General features: G+C 57.6%; 1 protein-coding gene across 2 annotated transcripts in view; it reads right to left on the bottom strand.

The window, feature by feature from the left end:
- Positions 1–23,522, bottom strand: part of RPTOR (regulatory associated protein of MTOR complex 1) — a 307,922-nt gene that overhangs the window by 151,123 nt on the left and 133,277 nt on the right. For both annotated transcript variants that reach the window (XM_045984016.1, XM_045984017.1), the window contains exons 5-6: positions 19,704–19,850; positions 6,067–6,242 (exon numbers count right to left, since the gene is read on the bottom strand). In XM_045984016.1, coding sequence (XP_045839972.1) covers positions 6,067–6,242; positions 19,704–19,850 — 323 coding nt within the window. The remainder of the gene's footprint in view (positions 1–6,066; positions 6,243–19,703; positions 19,851–23,522) is intronic.

The following is a 23,522-nucleotide window of genomic DNA, read 5'->3' as shown; positions in this document are numbered from 1 at the left end:
AGCATACACGTTCTGGTCTGGAGGAAACGCCGTCCTCCGTGGGGGCACGTGACCCATCAGAACCGGAGAGACTCTGGAAGCTCCCGGGGCTCATGCAGCAGGACCAGTGTGTGCTGAGGCCTCGCTGTGAAGCCCTCCAGAGAGGAAAACCATTTCGATAAATTCCAAGTGAAACTTGCCTCTATCGAGGCCTAAGACGCAACAAGGGGCATGATGACAAAGTCCTGGTGGGACGGGGTTGCCTGGTGTGCCTGGACCGCCTCGTTCTCCGGGAGGGTCCCTGAGCGTCTCGGGCTTCACACGTTCGAAGTAAAGCAGAGTCGTTTCAGTTTTTCAATGGAAGCTACCAGCTCCTACCATGGAGCACTGAATGGTAGGCAGGAAATTGTCTTAACAAAGAAGCTGTGTTCTAGAAAATGCTACAGAGAACAAATGGTTAACCCCCTCATCAAAAACCAGCCGGAATTGACGTCTCTAAAGGTAATTCTGATGCAGCCTTGGCTGAGTCTTTAAGAAACACAGAAAGCAGGGAGTGCCTGCACGGCACAGTCGGTTAAGCATCCAGCTCTTGATTTTGGCCCGGGTCACGACCTCAAGGTCATGAGACGAAGCACTGCGTCAGGTTCCGCATTCGGCACGGAGTCTGCTTGGGAGTCTCTCCCGCTCCCTCTGCTCCCCACCACCCCCATGCCTGTGCACATACACTTTCTCTCTCAAATAAATGAATTAATTAAATCTTAAAAGAAAAAACGAAAGGAAGCAAGCAAGCAAACGTCACAGCCAGGGGTGAGATGAAGTGGTCACTGCACTCTGTTCAGCCTGGCAAGACGCACGATGGCGGCCCGGCACCTGGTTCCCACATCCCAACGGTTTGCTCTGGAGTCGGCTGACTTCTCTTTGGCTTTTCCCCGTCCAGGGCTCAGGTTTCAGCCGTCTCTCATCTGCTGAGTCGTTACGACCAGCCTGACTCGTTCTTCTGTTTGGCTGGAACGTTCACATGTCCGTAACGGGAACGGCCAGCAGGTACTGAGTGTCCTTCGTGCCACCACACAGATCAACTCGGTGAGCCCGCACGGTGAGCCTGGGGGGCGGGGCACCTCTGGTCCTGCTGTCAGGACGAGGGCAAGAGGCCGCACGGCTCGGAACTGGTAGAGCCGGGACTCAGACCGGGGCGGGCGCCTGACCCGGGTGTGGGCTCTGCCTGCCGCTCGGGGACTGGCCCTCTCCTTCGCCTCTCTCACTAGGTAAACATGAGGGCAAGACTTCCCATGTGGACAGATCTACATTAATTCTGCATCATTAACATTTAAACTCCTTGAAATTCCTAATTTAATTGAAAGGAAGGAAACAAGTTTTCTTGACCTCTATTTAATCCAAAATAATGTCTATCATTTTCTTTAATAAACAGTATAATTCCATGCCGCACAGTACAGAAGGCATCAATCTTTTTTATAGCAAGTCCCGCAGCAAATTAAATAGCATTGAGTTATAATTTTCAGTAGTACACAAATATACCCAGGATAAATTTAAAATGGCATTCTGCCACCAATCCAAGAAGTAGAAAAAGCCAAGAAAACATATTTTAGACCCTTGTACTACACTGATATACATACATGGTGAGCAAGGCAATTGATTCTTTAGGGAGCAATGTACTTACTCATTTCAGAATTATTGAAATGATCAGTTTCTGAAAACAAGAAAGACTGAAACAAAACATGAAGAGAAAATCAGAAAACAACATTTTCCAACAACTATTTCATCATCAAAAAGGTTCATAAATACGCAGACCACCAACCATGAACGTACACAGCTCGTACACAGCTCGTACGTGGAAAGCAAGACTTGGTGTGTGTATACGGCACACAGCGGTCTGCATAACCGTGCCTGGTTATGTCAAAAGGCATCCTCTGCTTTCCATCAGGAGAAGGAAGGAGGAAGGAGGGAGGGGGAGGCCTGTTTTTAGGTTATTTCCTGACCAGTAGATGAAGACAGCAGTCGTCTGCACTAAGATCCTGGTTCTGTTCTCTACGGTACAAGTTGGCAAGGTAGGACCTGATACCTGTTTCCGCAAATAAAGATTTACTGCAACACGGCCGTACCCATCCGCGTACACACTGCGAGCGGCTCTGGCCTGCTGCACCAGCCCAGCTGGGACCCTCGGGCCCACGGAGCCCAAACGACTCGCTACCTGGCCCTTTACCGAAGAAGTTGTTAGACCCCTACCCTAGAGGTTGTCTGAGCTCTCCTTTCTATATTTACAGAATCCTAAATCCTAAAGTCCAAGGTTTTGGTTAAATAAGACACAAAACATTAACACAGTGAAATCTTATGCAATCACTACAAATGATGTTTACTAAGAGCTGCCTAATGGTCTAGGATAAATTGATTCTAACACCGAAGATGAAGTAAAGGAAACCGCGGCTGCAGTCTCCTGACACCAGGGCAGAAACGTACGTGCACGGAGAAGACTGACAGGAAAAAGACCCCAAAGTTAGCACTGGTTGTGCTCACGATGGTAAAATCTTGAATAATCTTCTCTTTTTTTTTTTTGCTTTTTAGTTGATTTCTACAAAGGGATACTTCACGTTACATTTGCTTTTTACACGGAAAAAACAAACTTTGACCCTAACCATATAAATGAGTACTACCTACCAAATTATTTTCCTTTCTCTCTTTGAGAAAAGCTGGTGGTTTTTAACTCGGCCATTAGAGACAAGAGCACGTTTTACTCAACGAGGCTCCCAACGGTGACGCCTTATCACCACCAGAAGGACAGTTCTGTTCGATCTAACCTCAGCTCCTCCGCGTGGCATGGAGTGGTTTACTGTAAGGGTCCGCCCACCCGGGACAGCCTCGCCGTTCCAGACAGTGGTCATCCGATGGCTGTGCCCTGCAGCGTTGGGGTCCATCTGCTGGTGACCTGGTGAGTTTGACTTATCCTTCACAGTGCTTCCTACCAAACACTCACTTTTGTAAGTTTTAATCATATCCCAACTCTGAAAGGACCTCGGGTCGCTCCTGACAGGACACATCAGGCTATGGGAGCACGAAAGCCCTCGCACCGGTCAGAGGGCAGGGACCCACTCTAGAATTTGTGCGGCTCGACCGGCGTCCACGTGCCAGCAGCTTCCCTAGTGAACGCTAAGGCCCTCCTGACCAAGATGGAAAAGCGCACGCTGGAGACGTGGACAAGGAACATCCACTCACTGTGCTGGGCACATGTGCTGGGGGGCGAGGACGGAGGGCGGGGGGGCCACAGATTCCCTTCTAGGCTCCCCGGGCCTTCTCCCCTGCCCCCTTCCTGCATCTCCATCACCTGCCTGAAAACCTGCAAACATGCCCCATGCGAATCCCATCAAATCAGCCCCAGCCTGGTGGGGGGGGGGGGGCAGGGGTGGGTCGGAGGCCCTGAGCACACCTGGCTCGCCACATCGTTCCAGAGTCAGGGTGCACAGAGGCAGGAAGGGCAGAAAACCCTGGAGAGAGGGGCAGGAAAATGAGTGGAAACGAGGCCTGCTCTCAGGCGCACATGTGGGGTCTCCTGCCCACAGATTTCCACCTTCCTGCTGCCGCCTCCGAGCCCATCGCGACCAGATCGGGACCGTCATCCCACGGGTCATCTCCCTGCAGCGCTATTCCTACTGAGTCACGTTCCCATGAAACACCATCCAGGCTCTCCCGGCCAGTCCTCCAAGTCCAAGGCCATGGCTCAGCGTTCAAAGCACGCACTTCTCACTCAGTCTACCCCCGACCTACACCTGCCCCACACCTTCCTACGTGATGAGGCCGGAGCACGGGCTCTCTTCGCAGACATGCACGTCACCCCTGGGACAGCCAGCCTGTCGGGCTGTGTCTCCTCCACACGTCCCGTGGGCCCTCAGAGTGCGTCCGTCCCCGGGAACATGAGAGCCCCCGGTGCACGCATGTGTTCAGTCAGACCCCGAGCTGCCTGTGACACCCAGACGCGCTCTGCCCGTGTCAAGCTCCCACGTACGTCGTTAACTTTCAGGCCGCAGCTTGTCCCCTCAGCTAGACTCCAAAGGCGCGAAAACACCGCGTTTCTCTGCACCTCCTGTGGCGCTAGTGTGGGTCTGACGGACGCCGAGGGATTCTGTCCGTTGTGTTGTGGATCATGAGTGGAACGAATGGACTCCTGAGTCCTCTGGACCAGAGACCTTCCACAGTCCTGTCACATGACCCATGATCTTTCTTTTCTTTTTTTTTTTTTTTAAAGATTTTATTTGTTTATTTGACAGAGAGAGATCACAAGTAGGCAGAGAGGCAGGCAGAGAGAGAGAGAGAGGGAAGCAGGCTCCCTGCCGAGCAGAGAGCCCGACGCGGGACTCGATCCCAGGAACCTGAGATCATGACCCGAGCCGAAGGCAGCAGCTTAACCCACTGAGCCACCCAGGCGCCCCGACCCATGATCTTTCTTGAACAGGGCAGATGGTTACAGAGAAAACCTCACCAACGCCTCGCGAGCGGAGACCCACATGCAAGGAGCTGCAGTCTCGGGGACGCAGACGACGGGGGGAGCCCGTGTGCCCCCCTGGTGGGTGGGCGCCACTCGGACTGAGTTCTGCCTCTTCCCCACGTGCTGGGAACGTGGCCGTGTGACCCTCCGGGAGCGGCACCTCTGCTGACCTCTCCCTGCCTGTGGGAACGTCCGTCTCTCTGTGCCACCTGCCCTTCTGGCCTATTCTCTGCCCCTCCCGGCAGCCGCCCTGATGTCCCTCAGTGTCCCCTGCCAGCTGACCTGGTTGCAGCTGCCCTCCCTGCCACGGATCCCATCCACCGTGTTCCTTCTTCCTGCGTCTCCACTGGGTACGTTTCTATATTCCTGCGTCGCAGTCCCACCGCCGGCTTCCTGTCTTCCTTCAGCTCCCACCATGTGCACGCGCTTGGTGGCCGACGTTCGGCAGCTTTCTCTGTGCTGGCTGTGCCCTGCCTCATTGATTTCTGCTTCTCGGGACGCAGTGGAGAGCGTCCCCAGGCGGGTGCTGGCCTATGTCAACTCGGGGATAAGCCCAGCCGCTGAGGGGTACAGTGGGTCACCCCTGCCTGCCCCTCTAGACAGCTCCCCCTCCCCGTTCACTGCTCAGGGCTAAGTCGCCCTACGGGAGGCTCCCCCTGGGCTCCCCCACAGCCCTGGGATTTGGGGAGAGGGCGAGGGTAGCAGAGGGGTGCTGCGCAGCGAGCCCAACACCAATAACCTCTCCCCCAGGACGCTGGGCTTACGGGAAACACTGCCGCAGGGGCGAAGCAGCCCAGGCCCTCGTAGGTCTCCCCAGCGACGCGTCACTGCTCTCAGCCCCCAGGGCCCAAGCTTGTTCCAGTGCTTCTCTGGATTGTGAGAAGGACCAGGGTCTGTGTGTCTCCTGGTAGAAAGCCCTGGAAAACGCCCCCCAGAGCACCGGGAACAGCTCGCAGCTGTGTGCTTTTCCCGCACCTCCGGGACACGCTCTCTCCTGGCTGCACAAGTACTATGCGGAAGCTTCTCAGCAAGACAGAAAACAGAGAGGAAGAATGAAGGAGCAACGGGGGTCGGCGGCACAGCCCTGACGTGGAGGCCAGAGCACGCACGTCCCAGGGTGGCGCCCGTCAGTGACACGGGGTCTTTAACGCGGGCTCTCCCATGTGGAGCATCCCACCCACGTCCTCGGTCACGTTCTCCAGAGCGCCAGACCGCGACAAAGGGCGCGGGAGGAAAGGATCATGACTCGGTCTACGGCCGGCGGTCAGTGCCGGGATCCAGCTTCCAGTCTACCTGAGGGCCAGACAGCTCTCTGTGTCATGACGGCCCGACTTCTAGAACACCCAGGGCTGCCGCTAGGGACACTCCCCCAGCGGACCGGTACGGAGAGGGTGCTCTCGGGAACCACACGGCAACAGACCGCAGGCGCCACTCACCCAAGAGGGAGAACGTTTCCTTCATTCTCTATGAGTAAAGCCTGAGCCTCAGGAGGCTGAGTTGACGCCCACCAGTTGCGTCTGTAGGGTCGGTCCCTGGGATCTGCGTCCCTTGGGTCCCCGGGGGAAGCCCAGGTCGCGGCAGGAGCCACTTACCAGCGCAGGGCGATTTTGATGGGGGTGGTGAGGCATGACGTGAACAGGTCGGCCGGGAGGTCGGGGATCATGGGCAGGAGCTCGTTGGCCTCACAGGCCGCCAGCTGAATGCAGTTCTTCATGGACGGCGGCAAGGGCACCTGTGCGAGCGGGTGGTTGGGGTTGATGGCCGCGACCTGCAGGGGAGAACAAAAAGGGAGAGAGAGGCTCAGTGGCCGTGGACGGCTACAGCGTCCACTGGAAACGTGGCCCTGAAGCAAGGACCGACGGGGCAGCCCCCGGAGAGGCTGCCGGGGAGTGCCCTCCCACAGCACGTGGCCTCGTGCTCGTTACCAAGGTCCCTCCACCAGCACCACCGGGCGGGTCTCTGGGAAGTAAGTTCTCGCCACGGATTTGCACCCACGCCGGACCATCCCAGCGTTCGTGCGTCCTTCCCTTCGGACCCCGCACGGTGTCCCAGCGTTCATCTTACAATCCAGTCTTCATCCAGGGTCCCTTATGTGTTCCCTGACGAGGGCGCGCCTCAAGGCAGAGAGAATGACCCCACCAGCCACAGCAGCGAGCAGATGGCAGCCTTGGCCCCGTGGCAGGAACACTGGGAACACACCGAGGGTCAGGGCCCGGTGGCCGACCGGCTGCTTCCAGGCTCCGCTGGCGCCACCCGACATCTCAAAGCGTCCTAACGAGATACTTATTAATTCTATAACCAGGGAGGGGGACTCTTCTCATTTTGTTTTGACACAGAACTTCACCTGTCCTTGAAGCAGGGGGACCAGTCCTGCTTGCGGTCTCCTCCGCTGAGACTCTGGTCGGAAGGCCCCAGCCCTGAAGCCCGGCGCACCCCACACTGTGCGAGGAACGGCAGCCGCTAGCTACCGTGGACTGACCGGCAGCCTCGTGAAGAGCAGCAGAACTCACCCAAACCCGGGACCTCAGACAACCAGACCACCTCCGCCAGCATGCGGCCTGGGACCCCTCCCGCGCCACACTTGAGGCCCGTGCCGCACTCAGGTGGCGATCCCGTCCTCTGGTCCACCACCATGAGCTCCCTGGGGAAGGGCTTCTGTGGCGGGGCAGCGGGCCCGGAGGGGCCACGGAAGCAGAGGGCAGCCCTCCCGGGACCGGAGACGGCATGGTGCCGGCAGAGGGCAAGCGGACAAAATCGTAGAGCAGCCGACGGGCTTCACACGTCCTGCATGTCAGTTTGCTACGGGACAAGGCAGCAGGGTCACAGGTCACTAACAGAATGAGAATTAAACCCCAGAAAATGCCAGTCAAGCGGGGCATACAGAACATCCAGGACCTGCTCGCCCACTCACCCACAAACAGCTACAGAGAGCTTCTTGCCGCGGCCGGAACACAGGCGGTCCCCACACCACCAGGGCAGGGCGATGAACACATCCCCCTACCTGCCCCGGCGCCTGGTGGTGCTACCCATAGCCGGGAGGCCCGAGGCCGCCGCACAGTGAAGTCAGAGAGCGCAGGCACGTGGAGGGGATCCTTGGGTCCACACGCCGGAGTGGCAGGACCCCCTCCTCTCCCTGTGGATCATCACGGCTGTGCGGGCGACAGGAGGGTCCGTGGTGATGCCTCACCCATCACGGCTCTGTGTCCTGCCGGGACCGGGCCGGGCATCACTCCCGCGTCTGTTCCTCACGGCCCAGCCCTCCGCTGTCGACGTTTCTCCGAGCTCTTTCCCAGTCACGATGTCACGTGCTTTTGCGAAGGGCCCCAGAGGTGAGTTTTATTTCCATTCTTAGTGATCTCTCGCGGTGAGGACACGGCGCCCCATGGAAGGCGTGCGCGCCCCGTATCTCGGTCAGCGCGGCGGTCACGCAGTAGAAGGCTGCTCCGGGTTCTGGGCCACATGCGCCCCTCTGGACACCGCTAAAACCCCAGCCGGGGACGCGGGCCGGTGCTCCACGGGCTCTGCTGACCGGGCCCGGGGCCTCCGGGGCCTCCGGGGCCTCCAGGGCCGTGTTTGCTCACTGGCACGCCGGTGATGACCTGAGGCGTCACTACCGCTGAGGAAACCCCGCTCTTCGCCTCCGATTTCTCACGTGGGAGGGGGAAAGGCTGCAGCCATAGTGATGACCCGCTCTGCAACAAGACCATCAGCCCAGAGCACCCAACACGAGCGCTTAGTAACAAAGAACATTTCAACTTCCAATAAAATACAACTGTTAGAGCCGCGCGTGTTTTTAATGGTGGTGAAATTCAGGTAACGTGAAGATCACCGTTGTAACCACTCTCGCTGTGCAGGTCGGTGGCCCCGAAAGCAGTCACCCCGCGCAGCCCTCACCAGAGACGGGGTCAAAGCAAACGGGGGCACCCGGGTGGCTCAGGAGTCACATCGGGGTCTCAGCTCAGGTTATAATCTCAGGATCGTGGGATCGAGACCCACGTCTGGCTCTGCACTCACAATCCTGCTTCTCCCTCTCCATCTGCCAGCCTCTCTCTCTGCCAAACAAATAAAATCCTTTTAAAAAATTAAATCAAATTAATAAAAAAGATTCTCTCTACCCCCCCCATCCCGACTCTCACTCACTCGCTCTCTCTCGCAATAAATAATAAAGCAGAGAGGAAAGAGACGGCACAGTCACACCCCAAATCCTCTCCTCGCATCCTGCTCCCCGCTCAGACAGCCGGCTGAGCACCTGCCCACAGGACACTGGCTCCCAGGGCAGCAGGGACGGCCCCTGAGAAGGACGTGGGCAGAGCAAATGACCTCCTGAGCCATCTGGACTAGAGACTTTCCATGCCAGGTGGGTCTGTGGCCCGTCAGGCCCGAGGCGCACAGCACCACGGCAGGCTGCCAGGTGTGTCAAGGGCTGGGGCGGATGCGGGACACTCCGGGCCTCGGCCCTAGGTGCGAGTGCCCCCTCCCTGGTCCCAGAACCGGGCCACCAGGCAACTCTCTGCGGAGTCTGGAGGAAGCCGCTGGCGGGCGGCAGGCTTTCGGGAGCGCCAGCGCCCACACGGAGAACCACAAACGGGGCAGAAGTGCAGCGGGGAGACACAGCCATGATGCACGAAGCCGACTGCACAGTCTTGTTTTCCTTTTCAGAGAGTCGTCTACTTCACAGGAGGAATCTTGGAGCTCCCTGGTTTGAGCTTTCTGGCTTATGATTTGCTTCCGTGCTCAGCTTCCTCTCTGACGGAGTTGCGGATGAGCAGCTGGGTCTCTGGCCACAGGCGCGGACACTGCGCCCTGTCCCCCTCGCGTCTGCACTGAGCGTCTGACATCTCACGCCCCCCGGATTGGAGCACCACGTGCTGGGCGCCGGCCCGGTGGGGAGGTAGGGAGGCGGACGGTTCGCGTGTCAGCCGCCACGGTGGAGCCTGGGGCTTTGTCGAGGCCTCCCTGGCCCTGCACACGTCTGTCCTGTCTGGCCCACGGGCGGTGCTCCCACGGCACTGTCGGGGGACGAGGCCACACAGTCTATACCCCGGGCCTCACCAGTGTTTGGCCCAAAGCCTCCCAAGTCCTGGGCCCCGGAGGTGCTCTGTGGATGCCGAAGAAGGAAACGACAGGTACGTGGAGAAACATCTTTATTCCAAATACATCCACTAGAAATTAAATTTCCCAATTCAAAACAGGCATTGCTAGAAACCTGCCGGCTCCAAAGCCCCTCGCAGCACGTGGTCACACAGATGGGAGCGGGCGGTGGGTCCTGCTGCAGATGGCCTGCGGTGACCGGCGTGGTCGCCTGGCCAGCGGGAAGCGTTCTGTCACTGTCCCCTCCTCCCACACCATCGGGCACCCAGAAGGCACACGAAAGCTCTGCTTTAGGGGTCACTACGATGGCACCGTTTGAAAACAGTGACATTCAACGCGAAGGAGTCTGTCCACCAGCGAACCCCTAGTTTCCAGGCTCACTCATCTGGGAAGACAAGCACCTGCCTTAACAGAGAAGATTTTCCCCACACGTTGTTTTGGTTTTGTATTTACCTAAGATACTGACTGACCTTTTCATCGCACTTACTCTTTGAAAACAGCCTGCGGAAACGTGCTGTTTGGAAACGTGCACGTTTGGAAACGTGCGCGGAAAACTCTGCAAGGCTGCCCGGCACACCCGTGAACGGCACCAGCGGGGGCCACTGCGCAGCCTGAAGGGCAGGCCCGACTCCTACCGCCACCTGGGGGGTTTCTCCCAGGGAACCTAGAGACTCAAACCCAGGAAACAATTTGAAATTTCAAAACTCACTAGGGCCTTCTGGAGGATTTGGGAAGGGTCCAGAAAGGTCTGGCAATGTGACACACAGCAGATTCAACAGAGACATCTGCTATGTGTCCCACACGTATGGGTCACGCGGAGCTGGTGAGGGCCAGGAAGCACTCATCCCGGGTGCACGGCGGCTGGGGCAGCCGGGGGCACGCCTGCGTCTCTTGTTTTCTCGATAGAACTCCGACATCGTGTTGCTTCTTTCTCCTATGGACATACACATGCATGAGACACCTAACCTCAGGGCCTGTACCCAGTGCATCTGTGAGAACATCTACTCGGTAACAACTCGGGTTCCAGCAGCTTCTGCGCTCGGTTCAACGATGTCTGCTTACGGTGGGCGTCTTGCAAAGTGCAGAGAGACTGAGATCCGCAAAGGACCGTGTGCACTGCTGACCCAGCTCCTTCCAGAGTGTGGTGCGGCCTCTGCCACGGGACAGACACTGTACCAAGGCCCACAGCTGAAAGCGGCAGTAATTTCCCATAAATAACTTACATAAGTTTCTATGAAATACTAAGTAGCAATTTAACAGCCTCGTGGTACCCACGGCTGAGGACGACGGGCTGTCCAGGAGGGCAGTCACTCTTGTTGGACAAAGGCCTCCCTGGTGCCCAAGAGCCCTCAGAGCTGCCCATCAAAGGGCAGAAAAGACCCCCTTTAGAGCGAGATTGGGGTGATACGGATCGTGCGCTGTGTGAAGCCTTTTGGCTGTTGGCAACTAGACAGCTGTGAACGCAGAATCTTTCTATACCTCAGTGAGGACCTTAGTTCAATCCTGGAACCAAATTCTACCCCCCAGTGAGTCTTACACGGCCACCAAGGAAAGGAGGCACCGAGGAATTCTGCAGCCTTCTACTTCAAAAAGAGAATTTCCGTGTTTTGGCTTTGTGAACAGTGCTGCTACGAACACGTGTGTGCGCACATTTCTGTGTGAACATATGTTTTCAGTCCTCGCGGGTGCAAGCCAGGAGCGGATCACTGGGTCGCACGGCGGCTCCGAGTCTAATAGGTGAGGAGCTGCTGGGCTGTCTTCCAAGTGGCCGCACCACTGACGTTCCTGCCCACAGGTGAGGGTTCCTAGTCCGCCACGTCCGTGCCGGCACCGAGCATCACCCCTCGCTTTATTTTAGCCATCCTGGTGCGCGTGCAGGGTGCCTCGCTGTGGTTTTGATCTCATCTCCCTGGCGAGGGCTGCTGTCCTTCCCTGGCCATCTGGTGCGGGCCAGGACGGCCAGCACTGTGCGCAGTGAGAACGGTGGGGGCAGACAGCCCTGCCGCATCTCTGATCTCAGTCTCCCGTAAGTATGGGGACGGCAGGAGGCTCTTCAGAGATGCTCTCTGTCTGGCTGAAGGAGGTCCCCCCCTTTCCCTGGCGTGCTAAGAGGAATTATTCTTAACATGAAAGTGTGCTGGATTTTGCCAAATGCTTTTTTTTGCATCAACTGATTTGATCACATAGTCTTTCTTCTCTCGTCTGTGAGCGGGGTGGATCCCGTTCATTGATTTTTTTTTAACCAGTGAGCCAGACGTGCAGAGCGGGAATGACCCCACGCAGTCGTCGCGCGTCATCCCCTCTAGAGCTCCCTGGAGCCGACCCGCTACGGTTTGTTGCAGGATTTCTGCATGTAAGTGTGTGAGACGCAGTGGTTTGTGGTGTTTTGTATTTTCTTTTTGTCCCGCGTGTCCCTTTCGACAGGAGGGTAACGAAATTCCGTCCCTTTTCCACCTCTGGACAAGCTCTGTGCACACGTGGCGCGAACGCCCCTTCAGATGTTTGTGGAGGCCACCTGGGTCTGAAGACTCCCTGTTCAGGGACCGTCGAGTCACAAATCCAATCTCCCCAGCAGTTATGGGGTCATTCACCTTATCCATCTCACGCCGGCCGGGGGCTTGGCATTTGTGGCTCTGGAGGAACCGGTCCGTCTCTGGATGTCGTCAAATGCCCGAGAATGAAGGTGTCCGTGGTATTCCCCTCTTGTTCCTTCAGCGGCCGCAGGATCGGGATCCTCCTCCTCCGTGTGCTGGTCCACGCTCCTGAGGATCCCTGAGAAGCAGCTCTCTGCTTCCTGGGCGTCCTCTTTCTCCGTTTTCAGTCCCAGCGATTTCTGCTCGTACGGCCACGCTGGTGTTCTGGCCGCTGCGGCTCGTCTGGTTCTCCTTGTGCCACGCCCGGAAGTGTGAGGCCCCCCAGTGTGACGGTGCTGGCAGGTGCGCTCTGGGGGGCGACGCCCCCAGGAGTGGGGCCCACGTGTCAGAGAAGCCCCTTCCACCGCGCAAGGACATGGGAGGAGGTCCCGCAGAGAAGGCCGTCATCTCGGCCTCCAGCCTCCAGGGCCGGGAGAAGCGCGTTTCTGTGGCTCATGAGCCCCCAGTCCGTGCTGTTCCGCCACAGTAGCCCAAACGGACTAAGGTAGGTTGGATCTTCTGACCCTGACTTATGTGTTGCTAATTCTTCACTGACAATTTTGTGTCTTTCTATCACCAACTTCTGGTGAATTCTACTACGATTAAAGAACATACTCTGTGACTTTCATCATTTCATAGTCGTCGAGGCGGCTTTCTGACCCAGGATATGCTACACGTCGATGAACGCTCCAGGGACACTCGCCACTGGGGACAGTGTTCAGTGCCCGACAGACCCTGTAGCTGCCCCAGAGGCTCCACCGCCCTCTGCCTTGCAAGAGCGTGTCGGCCGTTACCCCCGTGTCCTCTGGCTCCACCGCAGGCAGGTGGCGGACACATGCCTCCCTGAGAGCAAATGGGCTGGGCAGGGGGCCTGAGCCACAGCCCGGGGGTCTGGCCGGGATCTGTGCTCCAGAATACTGAACAATTCCCAGCATGTTTTAAAGCAGATGAAATTAGATAAAATGATTAAACTCTAGATTTACCTTCGGTGAAGCTCCCGGTTTTATGATGGCTACAAACAGTATATTTTATTCATGAATCTGGATTAATCATTTCTTCTTTCTTTTTACATTTCATGGAAGTCAGTCAAAGAGCAAACATATTCGATGAATCACGGACTTATCAAAAGAAGACGACCACCGGCATTTACCCAGATGTGAATTTACTCAGGGGACCACGACGGTAAGCACGTCCTGCACTTCGGCCTCCAATGCGGCGTCCCTGACAGGTTTGCGTCGCAGACCTGATTACGGCCGGCCACACCAGAAGAAGACACCACAGACCACACGCACCTAACTGTCAAATCACCCGTGTAAACCCTGCCGCGTGTGGTCCCCTGAGGACGCGTGCAGACCCCGGGAAGTGTTTATGAAGGAAGCAGAGGGGCCGTTCCACCCTGAAAGGTGAGCGATGACGGGACACACTGCTCGCCTGTGGGTCCCACAATACTGTCGGCCGCGAGGGCTCCAAACCTCATCCGGCGGAGAAATCACTGCTTTTCCTCCCTAAGCGGCCAGGTTACGGGTGGGGAACTGGAGCAGGAGCTGACGGAGGAGATCTCGGGGTCCCACACGACCCACAGGAGGGACAGTGCACGGGTGCCCAGCCCAGCAGAGCTCAGGGGCCGATCAGGTCTTTCCCATCACACAGACGATGGGATTAAACATAAAATACTCTGCAAAGAGAACGTGCGGGATAAGGAAGGGAGGCTGTACCCATCAGCTCAGACACGCCGGCAGCTGTGGCCCCCGAGTGGGAGCCCAGCTCTGCTCTGCAACCCCCCTGATGCCACCTTCCAGCCCCACAGCTCCATGTCCCAGCCCCCACTTGCAGTGAGAGTCCCAATGCCCTCTAGGCAGCTTCTCCCTATGGCTTTTCCACGAGCCGTTCTGCTTTCTGGTCAGCGCAGCAGCCCCCCAGACCCCCCTGCAGACCAGCCTGGCCCACCAGACCCTTCCCCTCCATGAAGGATGGCTTTCTTCCCCACCCCCCTCCCGCCAGCTGCTGTGGGATCTCAATTAAAGGGGTTGCTGCTGTATTGTTTTTAGATCAAACCCACACACTCTCGCCTATAAAACAGTTGAAATAGTAGCATTTCTTCTTAAATTACACATGAAACTCTTGTGTTCTGTGCATGAGAATGTCAAGCACATTATACATTTACCACTAGTCGTTTTGAAAATCTTGCCGTTACGAATTCTCACTGCTCACTCTACAGAAAGTATCAGGTACACAGGGGTGGACGTGGCCGGCCTTTATTAAAACGAAGGCAGGAACTGTCCAGAGTGCGGGCAGAGAAGCAGGAGGCGAAGGGGAATCACCAGCCACAACCTGCCGTGGCGTGGGCTGGAGGACCAGGGTCACCCGAACAGCTGCCATCGGACAGCCCACAGCTCCCCCGTGAGCCTGGGCCAGGCATCCTGCGACCATCCTCGCCGCTCCTGCCCGGAAAGCTCTCGGGTTTTTTTCTCTAAAAGAGTTCCTGACGCACCTGGAGCAAAGCAGGGCGGCTGGTGAGGCAGTTGGTGTCCTAGGGAGGTACCACCCTGCACGGTGACTACGCCTGCAGCCAGCCAGCCCCCCGGCCGCTTTCCCGGCTGAGAATTCCCACCCGTGGGTACACGGGGGCTTCTCCTCCCTCGTCCACACAGGAGACAGTGCAGAGTTGTCACACGCCCCCAGGATAAAAGAGAACAATCCACGTAAACCCAAGAGAAGAGTCAGTACTTGGGGAAATGGGCATGACACAGAAAAGAGGGGACGCCAGTTACAGACCCGCAAATCAGCACCAGTGAAACCTAAAGAACATGAACCGACTCCTCATTTCTCCACCGCCCGCAGGTGACAGCTCCGCGGCTGGACAGGGCGGGGGCCTCGAGGCTGCTGCGCCGGAGCCATGGCGCTGGGTGGGCCTCGAGGCCCGCAGCACAGCACCCCGCGTCCCCACGGCGGGTGCTCAGAGAACACCGCACATCCACACATACAGACTCCTCGCGGTGAGCGGCAGCCGCGACACACACCTCTGCCGGGAACCTGGGAAACGGCCTGCAGTGTCGGGCGACGCCCACGGGCGCCAGAGCACAAACAGGACCCTGACGCAGACCGCAGACTTGGCGGCCAAGTCCCCGGGCATCCTTGCGACGTGCCGTCAGGACCGGAGTCCACAGTCCTGCAGAACGCACATTTAACGCATCCTGAAGAGACGCGAAGAGTCCGCAATTAGTTCTTTCTTGTCAGAATTACTTTAACTCTGTGTCATAAAATGTAGTCACCGTGACAGACGTGTGACGATGTCACGTGTCAGTTCGTACACAGGAATGCCCGCGGGACGCAGGGTGGCTCCATCTGGACTCAGGGGTGCTGCGAGAGCGAGTCTGCTTGTCGCTACGCAAACAAGGGTCCACACAACAGGTCTCCGTGAGCCGGGGCGCCATGCGAGCCAGCAGCTTGGGCCGGACAGCAGTGAGCAGAGGACGGAGGGCGGACGCGGGACTGGCTTGGCGGCGTCCAGAGAAGAGCCTTGCAGAGCGCCAACAGTCCGCGAGAGGAGAGGAGGCCGCTGAGGGCGGACTGCGCAGTACAGCAGCCGTCCTGGCACAGGGAAGACACGCTCCCTGCTCCCTACTGGTCACCTAGAAACGGCCCGAGCACCAGTCCCAGTCCTAGTCCCAATCCCAGGAAGACTGTGCTCAGGGCCGTGGCTTGCGTGGCTGCTCAGCCCAGTGTGTCTCCGGGGAACAAGGGGCGCCGCTGTGCCCATACCACACCCAGGCCCCTACGTGCCACCCGGGGGCCCCGCAGGGCTTGCACACACACCCAAGGCTGCAGACAGTCACCGTCGGGTTGTCCACTTACTCGTGCCCCATGCCACTCCCTGCAGCCACCCCCAACCACGGTGGGGCCACGTCACCCGGGCCAGCCACACGTACAACGGGACGTCTGCTCGGCCGTCGGTGAAGAGAGGCAGATGTGCCAACCCCAGCCTGGGCCCCTTCTTCCCGCCTCACACCTGGGCACTGCCAGCGGCCGGAGAGAACACCACCGGCCATGGGCGCCAGAGCGGAGGGTACGAGCGGCCCGGGCCCAGCTGCACAGTGACTGACCATGCGGCGAGCCTCACAGGGCTTCCTGACAGAGACAGCGCTACGGGTTTAGAAGCAGCGATGAGCTGCTCCATCCCTTCCCGCCAGAAGCGTCCAGATGCGGACGCCCGGCGGAGGGCTGGGAAAGATGACCCCCACGCACCCGTCCTCTGGGTGTGACCCAAGGGTCTGTCCCCACAGAACGAAGGAGAAAAGCAAGGAAGGGGCAGAGGCGGGCTCTGGAAAACCGTGGCTATACCCGGAAGGCACTGAAGGGGGAGCCCAGGATGGCAGCTCCGGGAGGCGCCGTCACCACGGCCACCCGGACGAGGAGCGGGCAGCCGGCGAGCAGCACGCTCCGGGAAGGACACGTGCTGCGATCCTCTGTGATCCCAGCAGCTCCGGGAACCCAGGACACATGAGAGAGCTAAGTCAAGGAGAAAAGTGAAAGTCTCCAGGAAAGTCAAAGGAACAAAAACTGTGACAAAATAGGAAACCAAAGCACCTGCTTCAGCTGTGTGGTGAGCGACCTCCACACGGTTGTGACGTCTGTCATGTTTCAGAATCGGCCCATGTACCGAGCGCGGGGACTCAGCGAAGGAACAGAAGACGGCCACAGAAGTCCTCACGGAGCCTAAAACCCGAAAGACGTCGCCGAATACTGATGGAACCAGAAATACACAGAAGGGTTTTATTTAGATGTGCAGAGGCTACAAAGTACACTGAGCCTGAAGCCCATGATTACAACTAAACGGCTGTGAGGAGGGGAGGGGTAGTGAGTGGCCGCCCCCTTCAATGCCCTGGAGAACGCACTAACACAACCGGCAAACGCATCACGGCCTGCTGTCACCAGGGCGCTACGTCCCTTCGCTTCTCCAACCGAACCGACTGGTGGCAGCGGCCTGCGGTTTGTCCGACGGCCGAAAGCTCACAGACAGCCCCAAATCTGGGACCTGAGAAGCACCAGGAGAGGCAGGTTATCTGCACTTACAGAGCTGCTCAGCAGAGGAACCAGAGAGAGAGGTTCCCTTCGGAGCGAGCCCTGGCCAGGGCGGGCACGACCAGGGACCGCTGTACCTGTCACTGCCCCTCTGTGCCAGCGGATCTCCAAAATCATGGTAATAATAAAACTACTTATTTTAAAAAGAACACTGAAAGCACAGAGACTTGAAAACAAACTCTTAAGGCTCCAACTACAAAGCGACGTGACAACGCAAAACGTGAGGAAGACGGCTGAGCGGCAGCGCGTGCTCCTGGCGGAGACAGGTTCCAGCAGCGAGCAGAGTTTCCGCGGGGGCCGGGGAGGGCTTCTGCGGCACCAGCCATGCTCTTGGGGCGGCTCCCGGTCCTCGGCGCGGCAGTGGGTCCACGGAGAATGTGAAAGCCGACAGCCACCCTCTGGACACACGCCCTGGCGGTGGTGTCCCGCCCTGGAGGCTCTCCGCCCCAGGAACCATCTCTGCGCCTTCCGCACAGTCACGGTCACCGTCTTCTCCCTACAGGTAGCACAGCGCAGCGCCCCGGCCCACTTCCCACACCTCCTGCCCCTGGCCTCCCCGAGAAAGCCGCTACAGCGCGCTGGGACCGCCGCAGAGCCGGGAGGAACGACGCGGGACAAGGAAGCGAGGCGGCCGCACTAGACTCCTCTCCGGCCGGCACACCACAGGACGGCCAAAACCAACACTCGGAGATGAGCTGCAGCCAGTTGTATCATTTATCATTTTAATTTCCGCTATTTATGCACGAGACCACCTGAACAGCAGCCGACCGCAGCGCAGCGGCGGCAAACACCAGACGTCTCCGCGCTGTAATTACGGGGCGGGGGGGGATGGAAGTCAGAGCTGATTATAAAACACATGCCGGGACTTTGCACTGCCATCTATCTGCCACTTCAGATAACGGATTTCTCATTTGCTCTCCCCCATGAGAAATTAGTCAATTAAACATTTTTTTCCTAAAAAAAGATGCATGCAAGGCTTTTTCGTCGCACTCACTGAAATGAGCAGTTTCCGAGGCTGAGTAAGGCTCGGCGACATACAGAGAGCACGAGGCGGTGACGGCATGGACCGGGAAGTCGGGGCTCAGGCCCCCGCCCGGAGCACCTGCCTTCCCCGGGGGGGTGGGGGGGGGTGGGCGGGGGGAGGCCGAGTCCACTGCGCCGTGGGCCGCGGAGGCAGATGTACTGTCCTTCCTTCACCAGCCTGAAGCTCAGGAACCAGGACCAGAACCAGGCAGCATCCTCTGGCATTTCACTTACATATTGTACATGCAAAAAGAAAAACCTTTTTTGCAATATTTGTTACTTGATGTGAGGAAAAGCATATCACCTCTCAGGGCTCTGAGTCTTCGGTGCTCATCAGATGACCTGTGCTACGGGTAAACGTGCAGGAGACGCCCAAAAGCAAGGCAGTCATCGGATGACACGAAACGCGGCCTCCCCTCTCTCGTGACAGAACGCAGAAACCTCGCGGAGCCGGGCTCCGTCCCCAGGGACGAGGGGCACCATACGTACCAGTCGCTCTTACGCAATGTTCTGCGCGGGGACTTCATTTATAAATGTAAAATACTAACTGCATGACGTGTTAATTTTAAATTCTACCACACAGAATTTCAAATTTTATTGCTGATTATGTCAGCCACAGCCTCTGATGAAACAGGAAGGGGGCACAGCATCACATTAAAATTGAACAGACCCGAACTGGCTGGAGGAAACACGTACTCAGGACCACGTCTGCTCCGGAATAGAGTATTTCCTGCACTGCCACCGGTCGGAATTCACGATCCCCTTGAGGCCGCAGAATATTTGATTCCCACACTCCCGCGCAGACCACGGGATGGAGGTCTCTTAATTGAAAATGCCTCTGCAGTTTCTCTTCAGGATTCACTGTTCGGTTCAAACATCAAATATTAACTAGAACAACCGAGCGAGCCGTCTCTCCGCGAGCAGAGCACGGCCCTGGCTCTCCAGCTCCTCAGGCAGAAGGGACTGGTGGCCATGCTGGCGCTCTCTCCTGCACTTAGCTCGGTGGGTGTTTGTAACGCACGCGTGCGCACGCACGCACACACGCGGCGGGGACAGTGACAAAGACGTGGAATCGACGGCTATGCCCGGCCGCGGGTCCGTTCCTCCCCAGATTGATGTGTCTGCTTTATTTAAGCATTTATCTCAGAGGCAGAGGCCACTGGAGCGCAAACCAACCCTGTTCATGTCATCACTTAATTAATGCTTAGATTAAAAATGACACTGAGTAAAAGGAGATGTAAAAATGCGCCCCGAGGCTCATGCCGACTGCCTCCCAGCTCTTTGTCACTGAACCCACAGGGCGCTCTGAGTGCTCAGAGACGATGAAGGGAGCCGGCCCCCGCCCCCGCCTTGAGGAAACCCGCCGAGACTCAACCCAGTCCTGGGGCACGGGGCCTCACCTCCAGCTCCTGCTCCCTCTGCAGGGCAAACTGCTTGAAGGACTTGACGATCAAGCCGGCGTTGGAGCAGTCATAGACGAATATGGACGGGCTGCCCATCCACGTCTGCAGGTCGTACACAGACAGAGGGATGTACTGCGTGTAGTTCTGGAAAACAAAACACAGTGCTCGTGTGACTTACGCCTCCTGCTCACGACCGCCCACCCGCCCCCTGCGCAACAACAGAGGGACGACACCCCGGGCCAGGTGGCACGGAGGGCTGCGTCGCGGCTCATCAACGTGGGAAGTCATAGCCAACTACACCCTCCGCCACATGCCCGCGTGCCACTGTGCCCTGACCTGTGAGCGCCAGACGGCGGCCCCAGTCCCGTCCCCGCCCTGGAGCTCCGCGGCTATCACCCCTGGATTCAGCGGCTCGCTGTGTCCTGGGAACCCGGGCCACGGTCCTGCTCACGGCAGGACTTCCCTCCACGCGTCCAACCAGCAGGGCTTCCCCATCTACCTTCGTCTCCCAGCCCCGGCAACCAAACCACGGCCCCTTTACGCACTTAAAGGATGTGCACATGTCCCTCTCCCTGCTTGCATCTTCCTCCGTGAGTCGTGTGTGCTTCTAGAACATGCACGTCCCTCACGTACCAGGGAGACGTTCCGAGGAGCTGCCTAGGCTCAAATCTGCATGTTTCCCCCAAAGTACCTTCTATTTCAGAGAACCGTAAGCACTTAATCCTGCAGATGACTTGGAAATCACACTTAAGGGATACATGCGGATTTGGCACTCTGATTTTTTCAAACCACTGAACAGAAACTTATTAACATGAATCCACTAAGTGAAATTTTTTCTGGACACACTGTACTGTTCTGTACTCGAAAACACTCGGGAGATGACTGGGAATCAGAGCAGGATGTTCTCACCTCAGCAGAGGGACGAGGACACTCCCCGCTCAGGGGCAGGGACCTTTCCGCACAGACCACCACCCGCATTTACCCTTCCTCGCACCCCCCGCGTGCCTGGCGAAGCTGCCAGAGCCAACACCGTACACTTGCAGCGAAGGGGCCTGTGTTCCCCGCAGCTGAGCCTCTGGTGTCGCCACGAGGACCCTGCAGGGCCCAGCGACATCTGTGACGGGACGGAGGTGGCCGGCGGAGGTTTTCCCGAAACGCACAGCAAATAGGAGATCTAGGTCAACCCAGACGGGATGAGGCCACGCGCGGACGGCGCAGGTGCGTGTGCATGTGGGGGCAGACATCTGGGCCCCGAGGGGGACCCCGCTCTGCTGACGCGAGGCAGCTTTGCCAGGCTGCCCTGCCCCCAGGCTGGCAGGTCGTCGCTGTGTTCCGATCGAGAACGTTTGGAAATGCCGTCCCTGGGCACGCTCACCGGACGCTTCTACACGTGTCGAGGCTTCCTGAAGGAGCCCACCGAGTCCACGCACGCCCAGAGTACCAGCGATCTGACAGGCTGATCCTAAAGTCAGTGCGGAATGGAACTGCACGAGAACAGCCCGTGCGCGCGCACACGCACCCGTGTTCAAATGAAGAATAATGAGCAGGGACCCGCACGAGATATTACATACACTATAAATCCGTGGTAATTACAGGACGGTATTAGGGAGGGCGAGAAAAACAAACCAACAGAAGAGAACGTCCAGAAATGACCCTCACATATAATGGCAGCGAGGCAGCACCTTAGCTCCGCGAAGGGAGAACAGTTCAGTCAGCGACGCTACAGAGCCTCACCAGCCACTCAATACTGTGAGGCTCCACGTGCAAAAAACCCAGGGTAGATTTTAAAACTAAATATAAAAACAGGGGCGCCTGGGTGGCTCAGTGGGTTAAAGCCTCTGCCTTCGGCTCAGGTCATGATCTCAGGGTCCTGGGATCGAGCCCCGCATCGGGCTCTCTGCTCAGCGGGGAGCCTGCTTCCTCCCCTTTCTGCCTGCTGCTCTGCCTACTTGTGATCTCTCTCTCTCTCTCTGTTAAATAAATAAATAAAATCTTAAAAAAAAAAAAAACCAGAATAAAAGATTTTTATTTATTTTGGATCAAGAAAGTTCTCCTACAAAACTCATAAGTCTTGAAGAAAAATAAAGTAACACAGAAATGATGTAACTCTGAAAAAACACACACCAACGACAAGCGATTCAAGAGCAAGGAGGGTACAACACACAGACGGGATCTTTCCAGTGTTCGTGGGTGCACGAGCTTCTGCCCAGACGCACGGTGGTAAGAACCACACACACCGGCGGCCGCACCAGCAGGAGTGAGGAAGGGCTGTGAGAGCCGCGGGCTCTCGGTGAGTCGTGGGAACACAAGTTACAGAGCGAACCAGCTATCCGCACAGCGCCTGTCCTCACCCAGCAGAGCGGAAAGAAGTCCAGGGGATGGACAGAGCAGGAAGCATTCAACAGGGCACCAGTCGGTCGTGGTGGGCATGTGAATATGGAGGCTTTTAAGTCTTTATTATTATTATTTTTTAGAAAGACAGCGTGCTGCGGGGAGGGGCGGGGGGAGAGTCTCAAGCCGGCTCCCTGCTGAGCACTGAACACGGAGCCCAACGAGGGGCTCGGTCTCATGATCCGGAGATCACGACTTGATCCAAAATCATCAGCCGGACAGACAGCCGACTGACCCCCAAACGACCCAGGAAGCTCTTCTGGAAGGCCATTTGGGAGTACGCGCCGGTTGTAAGCACACACCCTCTGACTCCTAGGTGTCCGTCCCACAGAAATACTTGCCTCTGCACACGGAAACGGAGGCACACAGTCAAACGACACTCCTGGGGTAAAACCCTGTCAGCCATCTGAACACCACCACGGAAGAGACGGCGAGTCAAATCGGTCTCTCCTCCCCTGCCTCACCAGGGCACGTTCCCGCTGGGCGCGCTTCCCAGCCTCCTCTGCAGCTCAGTCCGACCCTGCAGACTCCGGCCAATGGGACACGATCAGAAGCGACGTGTGCCAGTCCTCAGGGCCGCCCTCCTGCTCAGCTCTTCCTCCCTCCCCTCTGCGGGAATGCAGACATGGGGACACCTCTCCGGCCACGCAGAGGACAAGAGCAGAGGGACGGAAGGGGACGGTCGGATGGAAGAGGTCTGGGCCCCACGTCCCGAGGAGGCCCCAGCAAGCCCCAGCGACCTTCGTGGACCACCACAGCCCATCCCGCATCCTCGCACCTCCCACGTGAAGGACCATTAAGCAGAGGAATGTCCACACATCCACACCCCGGAACACCACGCAGCCCTAAACAGACTGGGCTCATTGCTATGGACTGACACAGAAAGATATTCAAGCCTTATTATGATTTAAAAAGTGCAAGTCTTAGAACACTGCCAAGGGCGCCTGGGTGGCTCAGTGGATTAAGCCTCTGCCTTCGGCTCAGGTCATGATCTCAGGGTCCTGGGATCGAGTCCTGCATCAGGCTCCCTGCTCAGTGGGGGGCCTGCTTCTCCCCCTCTCTCTCTGCCTGCCTCTCTGCCTACTTGTGACCTCTGTCAAATAAAATCTTTAAAAAAAAAAAGAAAAAAAAAGAACACTGCCCAGACGACGATACCATGGCGGGGGGCGGGGGGGGGGAGCCTCTGCGTGGGAAGCACGCGTACCCGGGCTCTGCTCCACACGTGACGGGGACCTGGGAAGTGTCTGTCACAGAAGTGGTGCTGAAGGGAGAAGAGTCGAACTACTAACCAACGTCCAAAGCACAGCTGTTCCTCCCGTCCCACGTCACCTCGGTGGAACCAGCTGTCCAGGCTGGAGGGGCACAGGGCCCCCTCCGTGCGGGAGGCCGCCGGACACCCCCGGGCCTGCCAGGCGGACGTCTGGT

This window comes from Meles meles, chromosome 18 (assembly GCF_922984935.1).
Source record: "Meles meles chromosome 18, mMelMel3.1 paternal haplotype, whole genome shotgun sequence".
Taxonomy (NCBI): Eukaryota; Metazoa; Chordata; class Mammalia; order Carnivora; family Mustelidae; genus Meles; species Meles meles.
This window is presented reverse-complemented; position numbering and strand designations above follow the sequence as displayed.